The 23,245-nt window shown below is 42.0% G+C and overlaps 1 protein-coding gene across 1 annotated transcript; it reads right to left on the reverse strand.

Annotated features, from left to right (window-relative positions):
* Positions 1–4,412: 4,412 nt before the first annotated feature.
* Positions 4,413–22,849, reverse strand: LOC311229732 (acidic mammalian chitinase-like; the record flags this gene model as incomplete). Its single annotated transcript, XM_084315810.1, has 7 exons — positions 4,413–4,798; positions 6,395–6,527; positions 10,339–10,455; positions 13,644–13,826; positions 14,595–14,712; positions 15,097–15,221; positions 22,703–22,849. 7 exons carry the CDS (start codon positions 22,847–22,849, stop codon positions 4,413–4,415), a joined length of 1,209 nt encoding a protein of 402 aa, XP_084171936.1.
* Between the last annotated feature and the right edge of the window lie 396 nt (positions 22,850–23,245).

Below are 23,245 nucleotides of genomic sequence, written 5' to 3' on the forward strand. Positions count from 1 at the left end.
AGACCATCAGAGGCTATAGACCACTGCACTTCTGCGTTACATTGAGCTCATGAAGGAGAGAGCGGGGGGAGAAAATTAATGAATGTGGGTGAGAGCCTTGACATTAAGTGGTTGTAGCTACGGCTGTGGGGGTGCGGGAGACATGATCCAATAAACTTTTATACACCTGAGTCTCCTGAACACGGAGAGACCAATCCCAAGTCGATCTGCACTTTCTCTGCCGAGTTATAGTCACTTTTGCGCACCTACTTAAGTCGATCGGCACTTTCTCGGCCGAGCTATAGTCACTTTTCCGCACCTACACCCGAACTCGCGCATCATGCGCAGATTGCCCACAGAGTCTCTCTGGATTGTCCAGAGATCTAGATTCATCAATCTGCACATGCGTAGTTCGGGAGTAGGTGCGGAAAAGTGACTATAGCTAGGCCGAGAAAGTGCAGATCGACTTGGGACTGATATAGTGGCGTGTTAGTGTCACAGGTTGACAGGACTAACTGTCCTTACAGGTGCTATAGATACCATTTTATGTAGAGTAATCATAAAAAAATAATAATCCACAGAGCTTTTAGAATGGTGTGGAATAAAACTATATAGCTTTTCCGCCAAAACAATGATTGAATAATGAATTTATCATGATCAAAAAAATTTGCAGGTTCAAAATGAATGTTGTTGTTTACATGTTGCAGCCGTTTATCCCCTCCCTATTTCCCATTTCCCCCATGTGGAATACACCTGATTGGATAAATTACACACTGGTGCTCTAGTGCGACATCTAGTGGCTGAATGTTATCTGTAGCATCTTTAACGTGCACCCATTTTCTTTTTTCCCCTTCCCCCCTCATCAGCTGTCTCTCCACATTTGTCTCTTTCCAAATTCCCCCATCCCATATTCGTTTTTAGTTAGGTGGATTTCACCAGGTAGGCGTAGTGTATTTTAGACACCATTCATGATCCTAGCAGCAGTACTGTGCGAATGGCTTATAAATTAAGAGCGTGAGTAGGTATCGACAGTGTCCCATTGGTGGATGGTGTTTTTCCACTTCAAATCTTTACTTGTGTGGCCATTGGGTGTTATTGTGTGCAGACAAATCGGTGACAACTTTTTATATTGTTTTGTGTGCGGCAGGGTTTCCACTAGCAATTATTTTGGCCGGCCGAAGTGGCAGACGGTATTCTAATTTACCGGCCAAGTATAAAATCGAACGGCCAAATCATGTAACACACGTGCGATCATAGAGAAATGCATTAAAACACTGTTAGGCTGTGGCTACGCTGATCCGTCACTGAACGGACAGAAGTTTGACGTAAGGTATTACTGTCCGTTTGTTCGTAACGTATCCGTCAGTTCCTAAAGTTCATCCTCTCTGAACTTGTCTCTCTGTCAAAACGGACATAAATCTGGCGGAAACTGACACAGCTTCAACAGACGGATGCTCCTCATTGAAAATCAATTAAAAACCGACGTAGACAGACGGACACAATGGATCAATGTAACGTTAATCATAAGTACCGTCACAGGCAGGAATCTTCAACAACGTTGAACGGTGATCTATTTTGTGAATATATTCATTCGCTGATATAACAAAATTAACAATTATCTTTGTTGGCAGACGGACTCCTTCGGACAGTCTCATGTTAATATACTGTTAACGTTACATTAACATAAAGTAGTGTAGATTGTCCTGTGTACTTAATACCGGTTGCCTCACTGAAATATCGATTTTGTTTTCTGTTTCCTTTGCTAGTACTGCTGCTTCAACGTTTTGTCCCCCTTCTTTGTTAACATTAGTAATGGGTTCGTATAAAGGGGACGTCTGTTTACTGTAGTCTACCACAACCACAGACCTATATAAAACTGGACCGCAACAGGGCTTTGTGATTGTTGTTGAACTTGCAAATGTCTCACGTGTCGCCAGAAAATGCACTCGCCTCGCCCCCTCTCTCGTTGCAGGACAGGGCAGTAGTCTACTATGCATTCAGTAAGACACGGCTGCCACACATGCAACACATATTCACTTGCCACAGTCAATGCAATATAGATTGTATTTACCTCCAAGGTTTATATTTGCTGGCCAATTGAAATTCGAGATGGCCATTGGTTGAACTCATGCCCAAGTGATCCTGCTTTAGCTCTTTGTGTAAAAGGAGTCCGTAGAGAAAATGACTTATGAAAGTGACGACTTATCAGCCTAATGGTATGTTCAAATACAACATGAAGCTAAATGTTGAGGTGGTGTCAACAGACGCAGCTTCACTCTAGGCGGTGCGACCGGTGTTCGCTTGAGTTGAAGATATTTCAACTTGAGCAAGAAATTTGCCAGGTGTGATGGAGCTAATATAGACAGGTTTCTCATCTGCCTCAGACTCAGTATACGCCGGCATTAACACATTAACTGCCACAGCGTTTGCCCGTCTCATACCACTCTCTGCCAGCACTGTAAGTCTATGGAGATGTTCACCTTCTTTGCAGGGCTATAACTTTTTAAATTGTATTGCTAAATTGACATTACTATGGCCCATTCAACATCGATTATCTATCGTTCAGGATGTAGGATAAACGCATATATAGATTATCAACTGCCGTTTGTTGCCAATACACGCTATATAAAAAATTTCAACTGTACATGATCCTAAACGTTATGACTGATCATGCGCGGATGAACCGGGGGGGGGGGTCGTTTATAATTCCGTGATCGTCAGTAAATGCTTTATGTAGTATGGGTGATATATTGATCAGAGCAGTTTGCAATAATAATAATAAACACTCACACTGAAAATGACGTCAGCGTCCTCTTACCGTTCGCCGATGAGACTGGAGGAAAAATATCCCACTTATTTGACGTGGCCCGACTAGATCCATTTCCGGTTTGTATAATAATAATAAACGCCCAAATCATATCGATTATTGAGTTATGGCAGCGATCCATATGTACGATGTGTGTCTAGAGTCCTGCAACAATATGTGAGTGCCGGACGCATTTCCCCGGTACACTGAGATCACCAGAGATCCATTTCCGGTTGTAACTCGCCCGATCACCACCAGGCGGCAGTATTGAAGCATTGCAGAGTTGTGCAGGCTCCCACTGTATCAGCCGAGGCTGGGTGAGGGCATTCTGAATACCATGGCGAAAAAATTAAATATGATCTCAATAACGTCGTATGCCGTGGAATGGCAGAATTAGCATGATCTTGAAACACGTTGTACAATGTTTTTGGCGCAGGATGTGTTAAGGAGGCAAAAAGGAACGTAATCCTGATCATAACAACGGGGCAGACTTACTACAATATATTTGCATTTGTTAGCGATGCTAGCGATCTAAACATTCAACCCATGCCAAAGCTAGATACTAGATACAGTATGTAAAAGGTCAAAGACTCTCATCCTCTCACACTCACAGCCATGCTGATTTGGCAAAATGACATCCTGCCGTTTTCATTTGAGACAACTTTTTGTCAGGGGAGTGTCATGGTTTCTCCATAGAGCTCCATTATACTTTTAGTCAGGGGAGTGCCATGGATTCTCAAAACACATGTAGGGGGTAACTTGGTCACGTGATTCAGCGGGTAATGCTGATTGGCTCGAACACGTTTATAAACAAGAAACCCATCTATAGGTATATCTAACAATGGATAGGAAATAGACTGCTATGAATGCTCTGTAGCCTGTAGATATTGAATAGGTCACATTTAGTAACGGTCTCGTTTTTCTAAACGTCAACAATGCCACGATTGAGACGCGTCGTTTTTTCAAGTTATCACCTGTCAAACCGACTTGAATAAAGCGAGACAATATTTCTCTTTGCGTTGTATCAGAGCGTACGGTAAGTCTCCAATACCGTGCTCGTCCGCTGTTAAACCTGAGTGATAGATCTGCTGCAGGGTTCGAGTTATAACCTGAGAGCTATGGGGGCCCCCCGAAACCGCACACCGCCGGAAATATATTTGACACATTTTTCCGGAAATTGTGGCCGTTTTCGAAGTCATATTTAGTCATATTTAGATAAATATCTCATTAGGTTTAGAGTCTAATACTAATGAGTAATGACATCACACAACAGTCTAATCATTAGACTATTGTGTGATGTCATTATTCAGTCTCATTCTTAACCATCAATATTTGTTAATTTTCTTACTCACCTCTGACTATTCCACAACATTAATTACTCGGTTCTTTTAGAAAAATAGTATCTATCAACACATATTTTTTGAGAGAGACCCCCACAGGTGTTGTTGACTATGGGGGCCCAGACTCTATCTATGGTGGCTAAGCCCCCATTGGCCCCCCCATAACTCGAACCCTGATCTGCTGTATCAAACCGCATTGGCACTTGGTCTTCAAATATGTTTTCCCATACCATCCCGTCTCCTGTCCGTCCTCCGCGCGAGTGTCCGTAGTAAGACGCACGAGGCCGTCACCTGTTACTCCACACGCACGAGAGATGCAGTAACGTGGCCGTGAAGAGATCCGCTAGAAGTGAGCGTCCTCGCGGTGCGGTGTGTCTCTCTCCACCGCTGCCCTCTGCCCCGGGGAGCTGGCACATCGTCACGCGCATTTGGCCGTGCACACACCGGTAGGAGTTTCGAGGCTGTTCCGATCTCACGTACAGCCCGTCGGGTTTGTGGGCGCAGAAGCTGTCGTCGGGGTAGACCATGGTGATGCTTTTGGTGCAGCGGTCTCCGGGTCCCGCAGTGGTGTTGGCCTCGGAGGAGGCTTGTGTGGGTCGGAGACGTTCCAGAGCGCTGGAGTTCGCAAGGACAGTCACAGCGTGCGCCGTCTGCTGGGATGACGACGTCCAGTCTGAGAAGGAATATGCGGGACAATGAAGTCAATATCTTTTCTCCAAAGATAAAACCTGTACACTGCACTTCCGCGTTACATTGCGTTCATGGACGAGAGATCCAATATACTTTTATACGCCTGAGTCCCCTGAACACGGAGCGACCAATCCAAAGTCGATCGGCACTTTCTCTGCCGAGTCACTTTCACGCACCTACTCCCCCGAACTACGCATGCACAGATCTAGATCTCTGGACAATCCAGAGAGACTCCGTGGGCAATCTGCGCATGCAGAGTTTGGGAGTAGGTGCGGAAAAGTGACTATAGCTCGGCCAGGAAAGTGCAGATCGACTTGGGATTGGTTGCTCCATGTTCAGGAGACTCAGGCGTATAACAGTCTATTGGATCATGTCTCCAGCACTCCCACAGCCATAGCTACAACCACTTAATGTCAAGGCTCTCATTCACATTCATTCATTTTCTCCCCCCGCTCTCTCTCCCATGATTTCAGAATACCGGAAGTGTTGCGGTGGTCTATCCCTCTAAAGGTGTTCTGTATATTCTAAGAGTTGTACCCTTCCTGCTGACTTGTCGTACAGAACTTGTAAGTCGCTTTGGATAAAAGTGTCAGCTAAATGACAAAATTTAAATGTAAATGTAGTTCTAACCACATATCCAGTCAAAACCGTTTGAATTATTATGATTAATTGATCTAACATTGATTTAAATGTGGAGTAATGATAATGTCTGTGATGTGATGTGAATGTCTGATCACTTTCAGTCGGAAATCACAATGTTAAGATCCTCATTTTAGTTTATTTTAGTGACATCTAGTGGTGATAAACTGTCATTGCTGTTGTAGTTTTGCACTGCAGCCTATTGACTTGCTTTCCATCTTGAAAATGCAACAACAATCTTATCTTCCAGATAAACTGCTGGTGATGATTTCCCCAGGAATGTCCTACCAGACAACAGTGTTTAGAACAACCAATGTAAAAACCTTCATGAACTTGTTATAGGTAGAATCACTATTGTAATATCAGTTGGCGATAGAGAGTGGCAAAATAGACATTATTATTATTATTTATATGCAAATGTTTGAGATTATGACTTTAACGGTGCTATAGATAGATTTCTATAGATTTCTATGTATAATAATCATAAAGAATACATCCACAAAGCTTTTAGAAAGGTGTGGAATAAAAGTATTGCTTTTACCCCCAAGAATTGATTGATTAATGAATTTATCATTAAAATAATGTTGGCGGATAAAAAAATTATGTTATTCTTTACATTTTGTGCACATGTAACGTGGCTGTGAAGAGATTTAGAAGTGAGCATCCTTGTGGTGCGGTTTGTCTCTCTCCACCGCTGTTCCGGGTGAATTTCCCCAAGGGGATAATGAAGTCTAACTTAAACCTAACTCTGAAGAAATGTTTTGTAAACACGTGATTTAGCAAGGGAACACAGCTGGTTTTATATTAGGTGTAGAGAAACAATAAAGGTATTGTTAGAAAGTGGTGTACAAAACTCTAAATCAACTCTCAATATATTTGAATTTGTCTGGGAGCAATGTGACCAAAAATTATTCAACACATACATTGCTGTCAGCCTGACCTATATTTAGATGGGTTCTCAGGTACGATGTCAGTGGGTATCTGCCTTGTCCACAGAACATTCCAGAGAAGTCGTCCATGTCCAGAGTCCACACAGCTGCTCCTCCAAACTGCATTCTCTTCAGGTAGCTCACCTGATGACAAGGTGTGAAGACTTTTTGTGTTTATCTTTGTTGAAATTGTGGACCTTACTTCATTAAAGGGGCAACAAGATGACTCAACTACATACTCATCCATCCTTTTCTGCTTCCTCCTTTGGCTGGTAGTATATTCCTCAATCCCAAGGCCATTACATATGGCCTTTGTCCTGTCATACATGTCCACTGCCATCTCTGAGGTGCGATAACCTTTGAGTGTGTCCTGCACTGTGCTTTTAAATAGTACAGATAGGTATTGAAGATGTGCACTTTAACGCAGCAGCACCTGGAGCCATCCATACCCATGTCCAGTGTCCACTGACAAAGACATGCTCATGATACTGTGATAAACTATAATAAGCTTTAATCTAACCCTGGTTCATTTCCTCGGATAGTCCGGTTGGTTTGGGGTGGTGTGAAAGCTCATTCACTCTTGCAAGTGAACCCTGCTGCGGTTCATTTGAGATGTGAATGCAAAGCGGACCAAAGGCAGGAAAATACCCCAAAATCTAATGTTTTTTTTATGAGAAGACTGAAACATTATGTATATAATTTTTCCGATTGCTTAAGCACGATTTTGAAAACAGGGCCCGGTGTTTCAAAACACTACACACAATTAGCACAACCACACACACAATTATCAGAACACCTCAGATCCTTTGCTAAATTAAACAGAAAACTATACACTAATTTATAAAAACTACATTTTGTTACCATATGAAACACACGTTTCATATGACTTAATTCTGTTTGAACCAGTTACACACTGCTGTGCTTAACCTAAAACACATTTAGCAATTCTACTTCTCAGTGATTAGAGTACTGTAAGTGAAGTACACAGAGAATGTGCAAATATACAATAAATTCACCAAACACTACACAAGACCAATGCTGTAGACTGATGAAAATATAATTTATTTATCTTCATATACCCAAATCAATGATGCAGACTGATGAAAATAAAAAATGTCTCTCCATATAACCAAATCAGTCAACATTTCAACATGGAGAATCACAACAAAACATGTCCCAGTTTTCATGCTACTACAGTGTGCATAACACAGTAAGCTCAGCAAATATCAGACAAACATAAAATACTGTATCCAGTACAGGTTAAAATTACAGTAAAACAAAAACAAAAATAGAAAAAGATTAAATAGAGTACAGAAAATACGAGACATTATCTCTTTGCCTAGCTGGATCTGGCAAGAGATTATTTTGTTGTGATTCTCCATGTTGACATGTTGACTGATTTGGGTATATGGAGAGAAAATTTATATTTTCATCAGTCTGCATCATTGGTTGTCTTGTGTAGTGTTTGGTGAAGGTATTGTATATTTTCACATTCTCTGTGTACATTACTTCACTCTCCTTCCATTTTGGTTGAAGGCAGGTGAACTCACCTGCTGCATTTTTATAGTGCTTAAACTTGATTGGTGTATCTACAATTAAGCAATGGTGTGTTTGGGCATCTGATTGCTGTGTTTAACCAATTGGCTCATATGTGTGGTAATTTGACATTCTATGTGTAATGTAATGCAAGTGTGTTTAGTGTTTTGCAAATCACTGTGTGTATTGTTTTGCAAAAAGTGTGAGGCTAACTTTGTGCTTATAGGGGTGCAAATCTGGGCCTATATGTTTTGCTCCTTGGGTGTAAGGTTTTGATAATTGTGTAATACTTTTGATTTGAGTGTTTATGCAATCAAAGAAAACTGTAAAGACTAGAGATTAACTGTTTATTTCTTTTGTACATAGGCTGTGCATAATGTTTGTTTGTTTATTTGCTTATGTGTATGATTCTTAACTGTGTTTTTATTTTGTTATTGGTGTATGTGTGTATGTATGTATATGTATATATATGTATGTATGTATGTATGTATGTATGTATGTATGTATGTATGTATGTATGTATGTATGTATGTATGTATGTATGTATGTATGTATGTATGTATGTATGTATGTATATGTATATTTGTACCCTCGTTGGGGCCTCTTGGATCATATCAATGTTTTATCTGGCTAATTAAAGGTTAAATAAATAAATAAGAAACTGATGATTTGGTCCTGTTAACTTAGACTTTTCTATGGGGACTGCCCAGATCCCTCTCATGGACCTGGACCTCACTTTAAAAAACTTGAATCTAGTTCTTCAGTATTCGTCTCTAATTACTCTAAAATTGCGTATTTCCGCTCCCCGGGCTGAAGCCCCCAATGTTTTCTAACCCTAAAAACGCCCCTGCTTCCACCCAATGACATCTGGTCATAAATCAATATTTTTCAGACTGTTCTATAAAAACTAGCGATTTAAATTTCAAACGTATTCAAGTATAAACATCATAAACATGTCACAACAGCATTTAGAATGTATATTATCATCAATACGTTAGTTTAGGAATAGGTTAAAATGTTATATAGATAGATTTTCCTCTTTGGAATGTCTGTATAATCCGCGAGAGGCGACCATTTTGTAAAACCGGGAGAATGGGAATTGTTGTTTTTTTGCTGCCATTTTGTAGCGGACTTCCACAGGTCTGGTTCTGTGTTGATTTTTTTTTAAACTACACTTCCTGGAAGATTATATTGGGTTCAAGGTTCATAGTACTTTATGAATTATTTCAATAACTGCTATTATTCGGGATAATTCTACCACAAAAGGTAACGTTTATGACAAATATTGAAACGTAGTTAGTTTCTCTTCCCTATTGTTAGCATGTAGCAACAATTAGATCTGGAATTAGTTTCAAAACGGTTGCACCCTAATCAAAATAAAAAAGCTACTGTATTTACAGTAGATTTCATTATCTGTTCTTATGCACGCCTGGTGATACTAAATCCAAATTGAACTCGGGCATTTGAAAGATAATATATGTATATATATAAATGTGCGAATTGGCTATAATAAGGTAATTTATAAGCCTGCTATTCTATAATAATATTTCAAATTGCATTGGTCCGGATGGGAGAATTCAGTACTGTATCTACAGAACCTTCTGTTTAATCATCTTCCCTTTATTCGATTTTTTGTACACATGATGTCAAGAAGGTACTGAACGAGATCAGTGGCAGTTTTTAATGTTTGGTCATTATTAGCATGGTGTTATTCACTGTCAAATATGCAAACAAAAATCATAATTCATATTCTCCTCTGTTTCATCACAATTTAAGCAAGCCTAGTAATAGACACAATATTTCTGACACTGGGAATACATTCACTGAGGTCCATAGATGTCCCTAGATACCTAGAATATGCTAATGGACCTTGTAGAAGTGGATATATATATTCCATATATATAATATTCCATTTACCTAGGTTTACCCCATAATTTATCATTTAAAAAAGAGGGTCTCTTTTCCCCATGTGGAACGCACCTGGTTGGATCAATGACATGCTGGTGCTTTAGTGGCTGAATGTTATCTATAGCACCTTTAAGGTTGAAAGTAACAGTGAGAAGTGTGGAGATTGTTAAGCTATACAGAAAAGGTCATGGGGTCACCAACATCAATAGGGGTCTTCCTCTAGGGGTCATGAATGCTCACGATACATTTTGTGACTGTGTGACAAATGGGTTCATTTGAAATATTTGCCCTGAGGGTGGCACTAGAGGAAAAGGTCACAGGGTCACCGAAACCAAGATGTTTCTTCCTCTCGGGGTCATGAATGTGCACAGCAAATTGCATGGCAATCCGGCGATCACTTGTTGAGATAGATAGAAATAGGATGGGATTGATTGGATTGATGGGATTGATTCCATTACCTTTACACTCAGTTCATTTAGAAAGAGGGATTTTAAAGGACGTCTTTCAGTACCTTGGCAGCGTAGCTCCTCTGGTTGTCAAAGCCCACCCACACGTCTCCCTTGACGGCATACAGGACGCTCTGTCCATCGATCCACTGGGCAGAGGTGCCGCTCAGGAAGGAGCAGGTCTAAAGGGGAGGGGAGAGGTGTAAATATGACTTTATGCTTGTTTGATTGGGATGTTTTCAACCTTGTCGCCGCCACTGCCGATACTGATTCGGTGTCTTAAAGTATCAGCCGATATCAAGTACAGATCCCACCCGTTATAGTGGAGCGGATAACAGATAGATGGTGGACTGCAAAATATGATACAGATGGTGCAAAATATGATACAAGCATTACATTTGGCTTGGTTGTTCTCCAGGGCTTAAAAATCCAATATGGTGGCCATTTTCCAAGATGGCCACTAAATTGGCCCTTCAAAGTAGTTGCAACCTTTCTTACAGGAACACTTGGTCACTTCCTGACAGCTGGCTGCAATTGGGGGTAATGTTGACCAACATAATATATCTGCAGTGCTGTGTCTCTCCTTCCTGTGTCCACCCCCAGTCAGCAGGACTGCTGGTGTCTGGCCTGGAGATGGTAGCCTGGTCCCAGATGATCCCAGTGTGATAAGCAGCATGCTTGGTGTGCTGTCTGAGGGCTGCCTGTGTTGGGGAAATTGAGAGCCTCTACTTGCGGGGCAAAGAGATCCAGTCTTGCTTTGTCCACACCAGTGGATGCACTTGATCTTGACATACATGAGGACAACAAATCTCTCCAGCCGTTTCAGGTCAAGATCACTAACTGATGTTGGATGCTGGCTGAGATTGGTGAAGGTTTCAGAAACCTCATCACAGATGTTCCAAGTCTTCTTCCCTTTACTGCGGAAGGCAGACATGACATCACATCCAGTGAACGCATGAAAGTATATAATTGCACTGGCTTTCTCAGGCGCTATTGCAGGAACTACCTCATGGACCGGAATCCATCGTGCATTTGCTCCTTGGCCAAAGACAATCTACATGTTCTCAAGACCAAGTCCTGTAAGGATGGCAGTACTAAAACTGTATATAAACTGTGTTCTTCTTGATTGGATGATAGAATTAACTTTCATCTTTACTCTCTAATTTCAAGAGCTGGGTCTGCAACGTTCTTCGTGTCTAGTGCTAGTAGGTCAGCTGACTCTTCTTGGAATGGGTTGCCCATCTCCTGCAACACTACAGAGAGCACTTTCACCTTCTCAAAGACAGAGCTCTGGGCACTCAGTGTCTGCTCATGATGTCTGCTGCTATTGTTCACATCTTTCACTATCCAGTAGACGACTCACTTCGGGTTCAGCTACCATCCGTCTACGAAGTGCTACCGGGTCTTCTGTCAATTCAATGGCTCCTTCATCACCTTTGATGACTGCATTGTGTTGCTTGTGGGATTGGTCAATTGCCAAGCCAGATAATTCTCTTCTAGACTTGTGAACAATAAGGTTGCCCTTGTGAAACTCCCTTCTGTTGGCATGTTCCTTTAAGTTTAGGCTCATTGGACAAACACTATTTAGATAAACATATTCCATTGTTCTCCATAATAGAGATTTGTGAAATAGGTAGAACATCAGGTTCTGCCTGCGGTATCATGTAGCCCTTGATAATGGTTTTAGTATTGCTGGTATTACAAATTCTATGACACCAATATCCTATTTAAGCCTGGTATTCACTAGATATCTTGTATCAGTATCAGTGTATCTCCCTAGAGGCGGGTTTTAATAAATATCTCATGAAAATGTTAGAGGTTATTTTAAGGGCAATGCCAGCCATTTGAAGAGTTCACAAATGTTCAGTCAATGTTTGTGAACATGCACTACTCTCTCGTAAAGCGAGAAAGCAGAGACATCTCTCATCGACATCAGACACATCAAGGAGGCAAAAAGGAACATAATCCTGGTTAGAACAATGGGGCAGACTACAATATATTTACATTTGTTAGCCATGCTAGCGATCTAAACAATCAATCCATGCCAAAGCTAGATATGTATAAGGTGAAAGACTCACCGGCATAGCCATGCTGTCATTGGCTAAATGACATTCAGACGTTTTTTTGTTTGAAACAACTTTTAGTCAGTAGAGTGCCACGGTTTCTCCATAGTAAATGTTTAGTGCCGCAGCTCAACGCAGATATGTAGGGGGCAACCCAGTCACATGATTCAGAGGGTATTGCTGATTGGCTTGAACACATTGTGTTTACAAACCCATCTATGGGGAGAACCCTCCAATCGGTGATGTAGCCTTCCTGGGATGGAAATCTGGGGCTACTCAGACTCCATAGAGTCTAGACTAGAGACAATGAATGGGGCTCTGAATGTATGAAGCCATAAAATGTTTGTGTGAGCTCTTACACCCAAATTAGGTTTTCATTCTGATTCAGACCTAGCAGTACTAGAATACAAAACTACTTTGGGCGTAATGAGGAGCTAGCCAAGACGAGGGCCACGTTGAGCCACAGATTCATTACCCCCCACCCCGCCCTCATAACATTTCTAGTAATAAAATATATTGTCATGTATATTGTATCCAATAATTATTCATTCTTCTCATATTTTTATATTCAGATTTAACTTTATTGCCTATATTTATGTATTTTCTATTTCCCTGCTCATACCTGTACCCCCCTCCCCCATGCTGCTATATGATGCACGAATTCCGACAAGGGGATCAATAAAGGAATATCTTATCTTACCTTATGAGCTCACACAAACATTGTATGGTCTCATAGAGTTGTCGATTGAGCAGATTTGAGCCCCAGATTTTACATCCCAGTTACATCACCGATTGGTGGGTTCTAGGGGTGTAAAGGTACATATCCGTACCGAACCGAACCGTTTCAGTGTGCACCGTACCGTACCGAACGGCTGTGTAGTGTACCGAACGAATACAACGGTATGTTAACCACTAACGACCGCCCACCGGGGGCTGTTTTTTTTCACAATCTAATATAATTATTATTAAAAAAGAAAATTTACAAGTCGATTATTAATTTCAATATAGAATATTCGTTGACAGCCCTACAAGTACAATTAGTTACTTTCCCCCACTGTACCGAAAACCCGTATCGAACCTTGACTTCAAAACCGAGGAAGGTACCGTATTTATATAGTGCTTTTCACTCACACATTCACACACCATGCAAGGTGGCAACATGCTCATCAGGAGCAGTTAGGGGTTAAGTGTCTTGCTCAAGGACACTTCAACACGCTGCCTGGGAGGAGCCGGAATCTAACCGGGAACCTCCGAATTACCAGACCTAGTCCCGAGCCACTGTTGCCCCCACTGTCACATCCCCTTACCTCATAGTAGGACCAGAGGCCTATCTCCTGGGTGTAAGGTCCAGGCAGGGCAGGGCCGCTGATGGGAGCGCCCAGGCCCGTCTCTGCTGTGGAGAGTGTGAAGGGACGCCCATGGGTGGGGAAGCCCACCAACAGCTTTCCTGCGGGGGCCCCGCGGTCACGCCAGTATCGCATGACATAGTCCTGGAGGGCAGGGGAGGAAGAGTAGAGTATTTATTACCATTTGTTTAACTTGACAGTAAGCAGGGGACGTAGCAAGAGATTCTGGGCCCTCTGCACAGCATGTGTCTCTGCCCTCCCCCCAGCCACAACACATGCACACATTTCTGAGCCCCCCCCCCCAGCTCAGGGTCCTGGGTTGTCGGTTCCACTTTTCCCCCCACTTCTATTACGTCCCTGCATGGTAGTAGGTCTACAGTGTTGGCATGACGTGATCATAATACAATTAGGTCTTATCTCGCGATGCAACAATCTCATAGCAAAGTGTTGTAGACAGACAAGTGGATATATTTGTTATCATGTGGATGTAGGGCTTGGCAATAATCCAATATTATCATTGCTTGTCTTTCAATGGGATGACGTCATGATGAAGTTCTATGATGTGTTGATATCGTGGTACTCGTTTCTGATAACAAGCGCATATTAACTCAAATCTCTCAGTGATAAATAATATCTGGAATCTTTGAGGCAATGTTGTTTGAAAATTTACACTGGTGAGCCACCATCTTGTAAACACACATTTTATGAAGATGTCTTCACACGCACGTTATTAACCACGGCGATTGTAGCTGCAATTCTGAATGGCTCGTTTCCAGAGGGAGGGTTCACAGGAGAATAGGCACAATGCACATATTTAACATGTTCTCCATGTTGGGACAATCCTTTGTTCTGTAAAAACAATGCAATTTTCCCAATAGGTTTCCTTTAATGTAAAATGTAGCATTTCCTTACTATGTTAGCCGTGTGTCCACTGACGAGTCTTCCCTGGTACAGCGGGCTGTGGTGCACTGTAAGTTCATACTGATCACCATGCAGGTCAAAGGTCTTAACAGTTATGAAGTCCAGGTACCTAGACACACACACACACACACACATGTGAAACTGGACATGAAGATGTATGAAGAAGACACACATTGCTACATTGTCATGCAGCGAACACACACATGCAAGATGGGCATGGGTTTATCTCTTTTTCTGGAGGGGAAACCCTTGCGAGCACGGGGGGGATAACATGCAAACTCCACACAGAAAGCCCCGGGAGATACCCCACCTGGGTACCCGGCAACCCGGCAACCCGGTCCCCAAGTGGGAATCGAACCCAGGACCTTCTTGCTGTGAGGCGACAGTGTTAAAACCACTGCACCACCGTGCCGTAGCGTGTCACTAGATCAGCATGCAATCGACCAATGAGGAAATCCTCTACAGTTTGATCAGATATAAAGGTGAGTCTTACTTGGACATCTCAGCGATTTCGTATCCCCTCTCGATGGTCTTCTGCTTTGCTGCCACGGCAGCTGAGAGGATCAAACGGTTGTTCCCGTTGCCTCCACTTTCAGCTTCATAGGCCTCTGAAAGCTCCTAGAAAAGACAAAAGACAGAACATTTTCATAGTTCCCTTGGGACCTTATCTGACCCGCTCAAATGATTGACTTACACTTGAGGTCCCACGAGTTCAGTCTGAACTTGGTAGGTCTAGCCTTTTGTTTTGATGCACCAGCTTCCTGGTATGTGGAGACAGTGGCTCAGGAGGTAGTGCGCACGTCTGGTAGCGTGTCGAAGTGTCCAAGACACTTAACCCCTAACTGTTCCCGATGTGCAGGTTGGCACCTCTGCCACCAGTGAGGGAGTGGGTGAATGTGATGTGAGGCATAAGTTCTAAAGCGCTTTGGATAATTGACCATTCCTGGAATGATTTTCAACTCTAAAATACACTAAAAATCAATACTCCACTATCCTATGGACAATTTAAGAACATGATCACAAACCTCCCTACCTCAGTATCTAACTGTTTCTAATTTAAAACATGATCACAAACCTCCCTACCTCAATATTATAGGCCTACCTGTTTTTTATTTAAAACATGATCACCTCCCTACCTCAGTATGTACCTTTTTTTTTTTTTTTTAATGTAAAACATGATCACTAACCTCCCTACCTCAGTATGTACCTGTTTTTTAAAGTTTTCTTTTTAAAACCATGATCACAAACCCCCTACCTCAGTCAGTGTGTAACTGTTTTTAATTTAAAACACGATCACTAACCTTCCTACCTCAATGTCCCTTTTAGAAAATAAATAAAGGTTTCAAATTGAATCAAATGTTCAAGAGCGACAACTTGTGCTCTTAAAAGATAACTCACTTCAAACCCTTTGGTTTATTCCCACGCCCAACGTATCTGATTCTGTCACCTCATCCCTGATCCACAAAGCACTCATACAATCATACATGACCCAGACCACCCACTCTACCAGCACTTTGTTCCTCTTCCTTCTGGCCATATAGACTCCCTACATGCAGAAAGGGTTGTTTTAACACATGCTTTGTTCCCATAGCCATACGAGCTTTACGTAAATAACCTCTTAAGTTACGTGAAATCCAGTCTGCGGTATATAGAGTGTCAATCCATGTCTTTGTCTCTGCTGTGAAACCAAGGCACGTGCAACACACAGAGCACCTGTCCTGTTACCCTCAGTCAAAAGGTGTCTGGTGGAAAGTAACTAAGTATTTTTACTCAAGTACTGTACAAGTACTGTACTTAAGACGACACAACAGTACTTGGCCTCATCAGAGGAAATGATGAGACCTCATACAGGAGGGAGGTTGAGCGACTAGTGGAGTGGTGCGATGGTCATAACCTTGCTCTCAACCCCACGAAGACCAAGGAGATGATCATTGATTTCCGCAGGACTGGTGACCTCAGCCACTCTCCACTCCTCATTGGAAATGAGGAGGTGGAGAGGGTTTCAAAATGTAAGTTTCTTGGCGTGACGATGTCTGATGACCTGTCCTGGGGGATCAACATTACCTCTGCTGTGGGGAAAGCACAGCAGCGCCTTTTCTATCTGAGGAAGCTTAAATGGACTAAACTCCCACAGGGACTGATGGCCAACTTCTACCACTGCGCAGTAGAGAGTGTACTCACGTACGGACTACTGGTGTGGTTTTCCAGCTGCACCAGGGCAGAGAAGGAGGCCCTCCACAGAGCTGGTCAAGGCTGCAAGGAGGATAACTGGAGCTAGCCTCCCAGATATCTCCACAGTCTTCACCTCCCGCTGCCTACGTCGTGTAAATAACATCTTACAGGACCAGTTGTGAGGGTTCGCCTGTCCCTGGACCTTTTTTCCCTGTCTCCTCTCCTCAACAGCCCCCACCCTTGCGAGGACTTTTCTCCTCTACTCTTCACCAGCCCCCACCTTTGGACATTCTTGTACTCTTGGCGTTTGTATTGTCTCCCGTGTATTTTAACTTTGTTTTGTCTTTAGTCTCATTCCCTTTGTAATTGTTTTATTTGTCCCTTGTATGGTGTTCTCTCTTTAATTGTAAATTTGATTCTAGTCTAGTTTATTCCCCAGTGTGTGTTTGGCCTTTTGTTTTCCTTACCCCTGTGTGTTAGTTCAGCTTTCCCCATCAGGTGTGTCTCGTTCCCAATTACCCTCTTGTGTCAATCAGTGTGTGTATATCTGCCTCGTTTGCCATTCTCTCTTTGTCGGTTCATTGTTTGGATTCCCTACTAGTGTTTGCTGTCTAGTTCCTCTGTTCCTGTGATCCTGTTACTCCTTCCAGTATTTTTGTAGTAAGTGTTCCTAGTGTTTATTTTGTTTGTTCCTCCCTTCGTTGTTTTTCGTGGAATGTTCATTTTGTTTGTTAGGGTTTTAATTTGTAGTCAGTTGTTAATGTTTTTCCTAGCCTGCCTTGCAGTGTTTTGTTTGTGCCTTTTGGACTTGCTCTCTTTATGAGATTATTATTTGTTTTTCGTATTTAGCCCTCTGCCAGTTCTTCAGCTGTGCTATTCTTTGTTTTTGTATTTTTGCTGCTGCCTTTGGACGTATTTTTGTAAATATCTTTGTTGCTGCCCTCTGTTTGAATTGGATTATTTTGTTACACTTCACCCCTGGCTCGAAGTGTTCAAGATTAAAGGAGCAGTGCTCACTTTTGACAATCCATATCTACCTCTCCCTCGTATCTGTTTGCGCTTGGGCTCTCTGCCAACACATCCGTAACACCAGTACCACCCAGCACACCATCTTTTTCAACTGCTGCCCTCTGGTCGAAGGTATAGATCCATCCAGTCCGGAACTAGCAGACTGACCAACAGCCTCTATCCACGGGCTGTCAGGCTGCTCAACGATCAACATCAACTTGCCCCCCCCCCCCCCCCCCGCACACCACCACCCCCCCCGTCCCCCTTGCACCCCCCGTCCCCAACCTCCGGTGCCATAACTCCCACTTCTCCATTATTACAACAATAACTGCAATGCTGCACTATACACTATTTCATCCATTCAACGCCCCCCCCCCCCTCCTTCCATTAACTCACTGGACTGTCACTGAAATATTTATTTATAGCACTAGCACTAAATGCACTTGGGACATTGATGGTATATTATTATTATTGAGGACATTGGGACATTGATACTTTATTATTATTATTATTGACATTATTATTTTGCACATGCTATATTTTATGTTTGTATGCCAGTGGATGATGTTCCAAACAAAATTTCGTTGTACCAACAATGACAATAAAGATTCTATTCTATTCTAAGTACATTTTAGCTACTTATACAGTACTTTATGTGAGTATTTTCATTTTAGGGAACTTTCCACTTTTACTCCACTACATTTCAAGGAAAATATTGTACTTTTTACTCCACTACATTCATCTGAACCCATCAGTTACTAGTTACTTTGAAGAAAAGGATTTTGCAATAGAAAACATAATATATACAAAATAAAAAATGTATGAAGATTATATACTTTCACATTTGAAGCTTGTCAACTTCAAGATGATGTAATCAGAGAAACATAACTGGACCACATACCACTTTAACATAACCTATAGAGGTCAATGGATACACACACGTCATGTAGAATGTGTACTTTTACTTGAGATACTTAAGGACATTCAATAGCAAATACTTCTGAACTTTTACTTAAGTAGAATTTGAATGGAGGACTGTTTTTTTTACCAGAGTACTAATTTATCTGAGTATTTCTACTTTTACTTAAGTAAAGGAACTGTGTACAGGTACTTCTTCCACCACTGTATTTTATTCTTCATTTATTATTATTATAATTTTTTTATTGATCTTTTCCCCCTCCATTTTCCTCCGATTTTCTCCCATCCCAATGTTAGTCGTATGCCAATTCCCAATCCCTTCCTGGTCGCTGCGCACTTACCCCCCACAGTCAGATCATCTGGGAGAGTGGAGGCTATCACGTGCTTCCTCCGACACACGTCCAGCCAATCAACCGCTTCTTTTCACCTGGCAACGCGGATCCTCCCTGAGAGGGCGTAGCGTGTGGAAGGATCACACTATCCCCCTCAGGTCCTATCCGCGCTTAGCAGGCGCCCCGACCGAACTGTAGGAGTCGCTGTTTACAACGACCCGGACCCACCCCGCCAGCTTCTCCCACCCTCTAATACAGCCAATTGTATTAGTGTGAACGGCCAGCCAAGCTGGTGACAACCCCGGAGCTGTGATCCAGCTCACAGCTCCGGGGTTGGTGACAAACGCAATCTCCGCTACGCCAACTAACCGCCCTTCTTCATTTATTTTCTATTGAAATTCTATTTAAATATGTGCTAATTATAGGATGCAAAACAATGTGTTTTTAAGTTTAGAAAAGGTTTTTAACATTTTTCCAAGCCATGTGTGTTTGTTCCTGTTTGTAAGCTTTGCAATATGACTCACTCAGGATGTGTGTTTTTTGGGGGGAAGCATGCTATTGATTTCTCCCCTATTTGGTGTGTGTGTGTGTGTGTGTGTGTGTGTGTGTGTGTGTGTGTGTATGTGTGTGTTTGGAACTTGGAGAGGAACTTTGCTCGCTGTAAGCCAAGATGACGACCATGATGACGTTGATATTGCAGACTGTGTTTTGTCATAGCCTGCATCCGCCGTGATACATGATCCCGGTGTTTGTGAAGTGTTGGTGTTGTGAGTGTGCAGGCTTGTGAGTGCGCCTGCTGTTAAATGGTGACCTACTGTATTCATCTTGATACATTACAAATATGTAAGTGTGCTTCTTGTTGTAGTGCTGACTTCTCTATTGCTCAAAGTGTCAAGACAGCGCAGCAAAAACGCACAAAAGTCCTTTGTTGTTGCCCTTTGTTTTTGATTGAGCACCTGCCTCTCAAAATGTCTGCAATTAATTGACCCCTGTAATTAAGTGTTCCTGTAAATCCTGTATTTTGTATAATTCTTACTTGTTTGTGTTATACTGTGGAAGATAATGTCCTACTGAGGACAAATTATCTATCTATCTATCTATCTATCTATCTATCTATCTATCTATCTATCTATCTATCTATCTATCTATCTATCTATCTATCTATCTATCTATCTATCTATCTATCTATCTATCTATCAAAATTATCTTTAACTTATTCAGAGCCACGCCCATATGACCAAATTAGGTCTAGCATGCCAGCACTGAAGTCAATGGGATGACAGGGATATTTGCGAACGCTTAAACTATATCTTAAATTATGGCTATGGGTCTAATACACCCGTCGCTTATCAATGACTTGCTTGGAGTCAACATGTATGAAACGGATTGTTTTTGAATACAAGTATAGTTTTGGAGATTTCTAGTAATTCCAGAGAAATCCGCGATAATAGCCCTTTAGTGGAATACACAAAACACGTTGTAATTTTTTTGCTGATTTATTAATAGTTTTCAAATAAACGCTAGATTATCGATAGTATGTGTCCTTATGCACGCTAGAGAAGCAGGCTAAAAAATCGATTACCGGGTGCCTTGGTCAGCAGTTGAACTTGGAACAATACAGACAACAATGAAAACAGTGAGTAAAGCAAGTTAATGAAGAACCAAAGATGCTCATCTACTGTCTACCATTTGTAGTGTCCGCTTGTCGCTCCCCAATGAATCGACAAGCGTCCACGATGCACCCGCAATTATCTTATCTTACTCAGTCCCAAAGTTTGTGATGTTGAATGAATTGAATGTCCAAAGTTGCCACCGGTTCGGTTTACAGGGTTTATTGTTGTCCAAAGGTGAATTATGGTGAATGAAGGGTTAAATCAGAACAGTTGTCAAGTGCTCCATTGTCAGTTCCAAACGGTGAGACAGTAGATAAGCATCTTTGGTTCTTCATTAACTTGATTTACTTGTAAATTCATTACATCATGATTTCCATTGAGCTTAAAACACTTGCTTCCAACAACAGATGAATGGCGCGCGCCGATGGCGGAGAAAGGAACATCTGATTAACCCAAGACTCGTAAAATAGTCAGATGTTCTGCAAAAATATTAATCCAATTCCTGATCGCCATTCCAAATATTGATCGCGTTTATTGATCCAACGTTATAGTACAAAACACATAATCGACGCTGCTCCCAGCCTCCCCAGTGAATGTGGTAACACGATACTGCTTGCCCGAGAAGGGAAACCCCAGACCGGAGTTTTTTTTTCTGATGCACAGTCCCAGCCAATCCAATCCAATGATGTGCAATACCATCCGGGAGACGATAGGTGGCGGTATTTGCCCTTTGCGAGCTCAGACCCATTCCCAATGATAACGTCAGGCTGGATGGATGAAAAATTAATGGATAACGCTAATAAAACAAATAACGATTAAAACCCGACTATACTCGTGATTGGCACGGAACGCATTGCGAGTTAACCCGACTATACTTGTGGTTGGCACGGAATGGATAACAGGGGCACCAAAATAAAACGGTCTGCTGTTCCTGGGAGCTTCGTGGGTGTCTTTTAGACCCCTCAGATATTTGGTTCAGAAAATAAAGTGTCTGCTGGGAGTACGCAGTGGTTAATAACCTTTTACTTGCCTAGGACCTTCAAATAGATACACATTAGGCCCCTATTTCATTATAATCTTGCTATAAACTACCTCCATCTTGTTAGATGTGATTTAATACATAATTCCATAACATGGAGAAATTACAGTGGAGGGAGAGAAACCTATGATCAAAACATTCATTCATTCTCTCATCCAATCATTACAATTATTGTCTATTAAAGGTGCTATAGATACCATTCAGCCACTAGATGTCGCACTAGAGTAACAGCATGTCATTTATCCAATCAGGTGCATTTCACGTGGGGTAGTAGTAGTAGTTTACGCAACATGTAAACATACGTTTTGGACGATAACACTTTTTCTTTTAAATTATAAATTAAATAATCAATCACATTTTTTAGGGGGGGGGCAATACTTTTATTACACACTTTTCTAAATGTTAAATGATTACTCTACATAGAAATGTTATCCAAAGCACCTTTAAATAATAACAAAATTTAACTATTCTCCATGTTTGCTTAGGACCTTCTCCAGGATGGCCACCGGGGGCTAAGTAGCTACCCAGACCACCTATATTCGAATACCGACCGTTTTGTGCATTTTGCGAATCTGATTGGCCACTGACGTTTCTGGTCATGTGCCATGTGCACCAATCGTGTGACGGCAAGTTCTTTCGACGGTTAAGCTTAGGCACTCTTTCGAAGTTGGTTAAGGTTAGAGTTTGTCTTAGAGCATGGCGATAGAACGCCAGCCCTGATTCCAAACTCTAACCTTAACCAACTTCGAAAGAGTCGCCTAAGCTTAACCAGTGATAAACTAGGCGTTAGGTAGTTTGCAGGCTGTTCGACACGGAAATGGGCAAAGACACAGCTCGTCACGCGATTGGGCGCACATGTCACATGACCAGAAACGTCAGTGGCCAATCAGATTCGCAAAACGCACAAAACTGTATTCGAATAGACGCACCCAGACCCTACTTTTGAAACCACATTGACCTATTATAAACCTCAGAGAGAATTCTCAGGAAACGACACAGAATCTCCAGTCTGCGTACCTGGCAGAGCATCGTGAACCTCTGCTTGTCCTCCGGGGGGCTTCCGTGAGACTCCCAGTCCAGATCCAGACCGTCAAAGCCGTAGATCCTCAGGAACCTGATGGTCGACCAGATGAACGTCTGGCGGTTGGCCGCGCTGGATACCATGACGGAGAACCTGGCGTTGCGTGTAGTCGACGACACAAGTGACTTTAGGTGTAATGTATTTCACAAGTGAAAACAGTGACCTAAATTGATGCTTGTTATGAAACTGGAATGGGAATTTTGTTTGATTGTCACCCTTCGACCAAAACCAAAAGTATTATGAACATGAACTTGAGAAAATACAGTTTCTCTGTAGCTGTTCTATACTTCTATCAGCAGGCTTTCATAAGGAGCTATCAACACAAGGTTTACTCACTGGGATCCCCCATAGCTCTCTTCCCTGACAGAGAGTAACGTCTTTAGCCTGGGGTTTCTGGATATGAGAGAGGGAGATAAAAGAGAGAGAGAGAGAGAGAGAGAGAGAGAAATAATTTGATTAAAATGTCTTTATTGTCTTTT

Source organism: Notolepis coatsorum (genome assembly GCF_963971535.1).
Source record: "Notolepis coatsorum genome assembly, chromosome: 6".
Lineage (NCBI taxonomy): Eukaryota > Metazoa > Chordata > Actinopteri > Aulopiformes > Paralepididae > Notolepis > Notolepis coatsorum.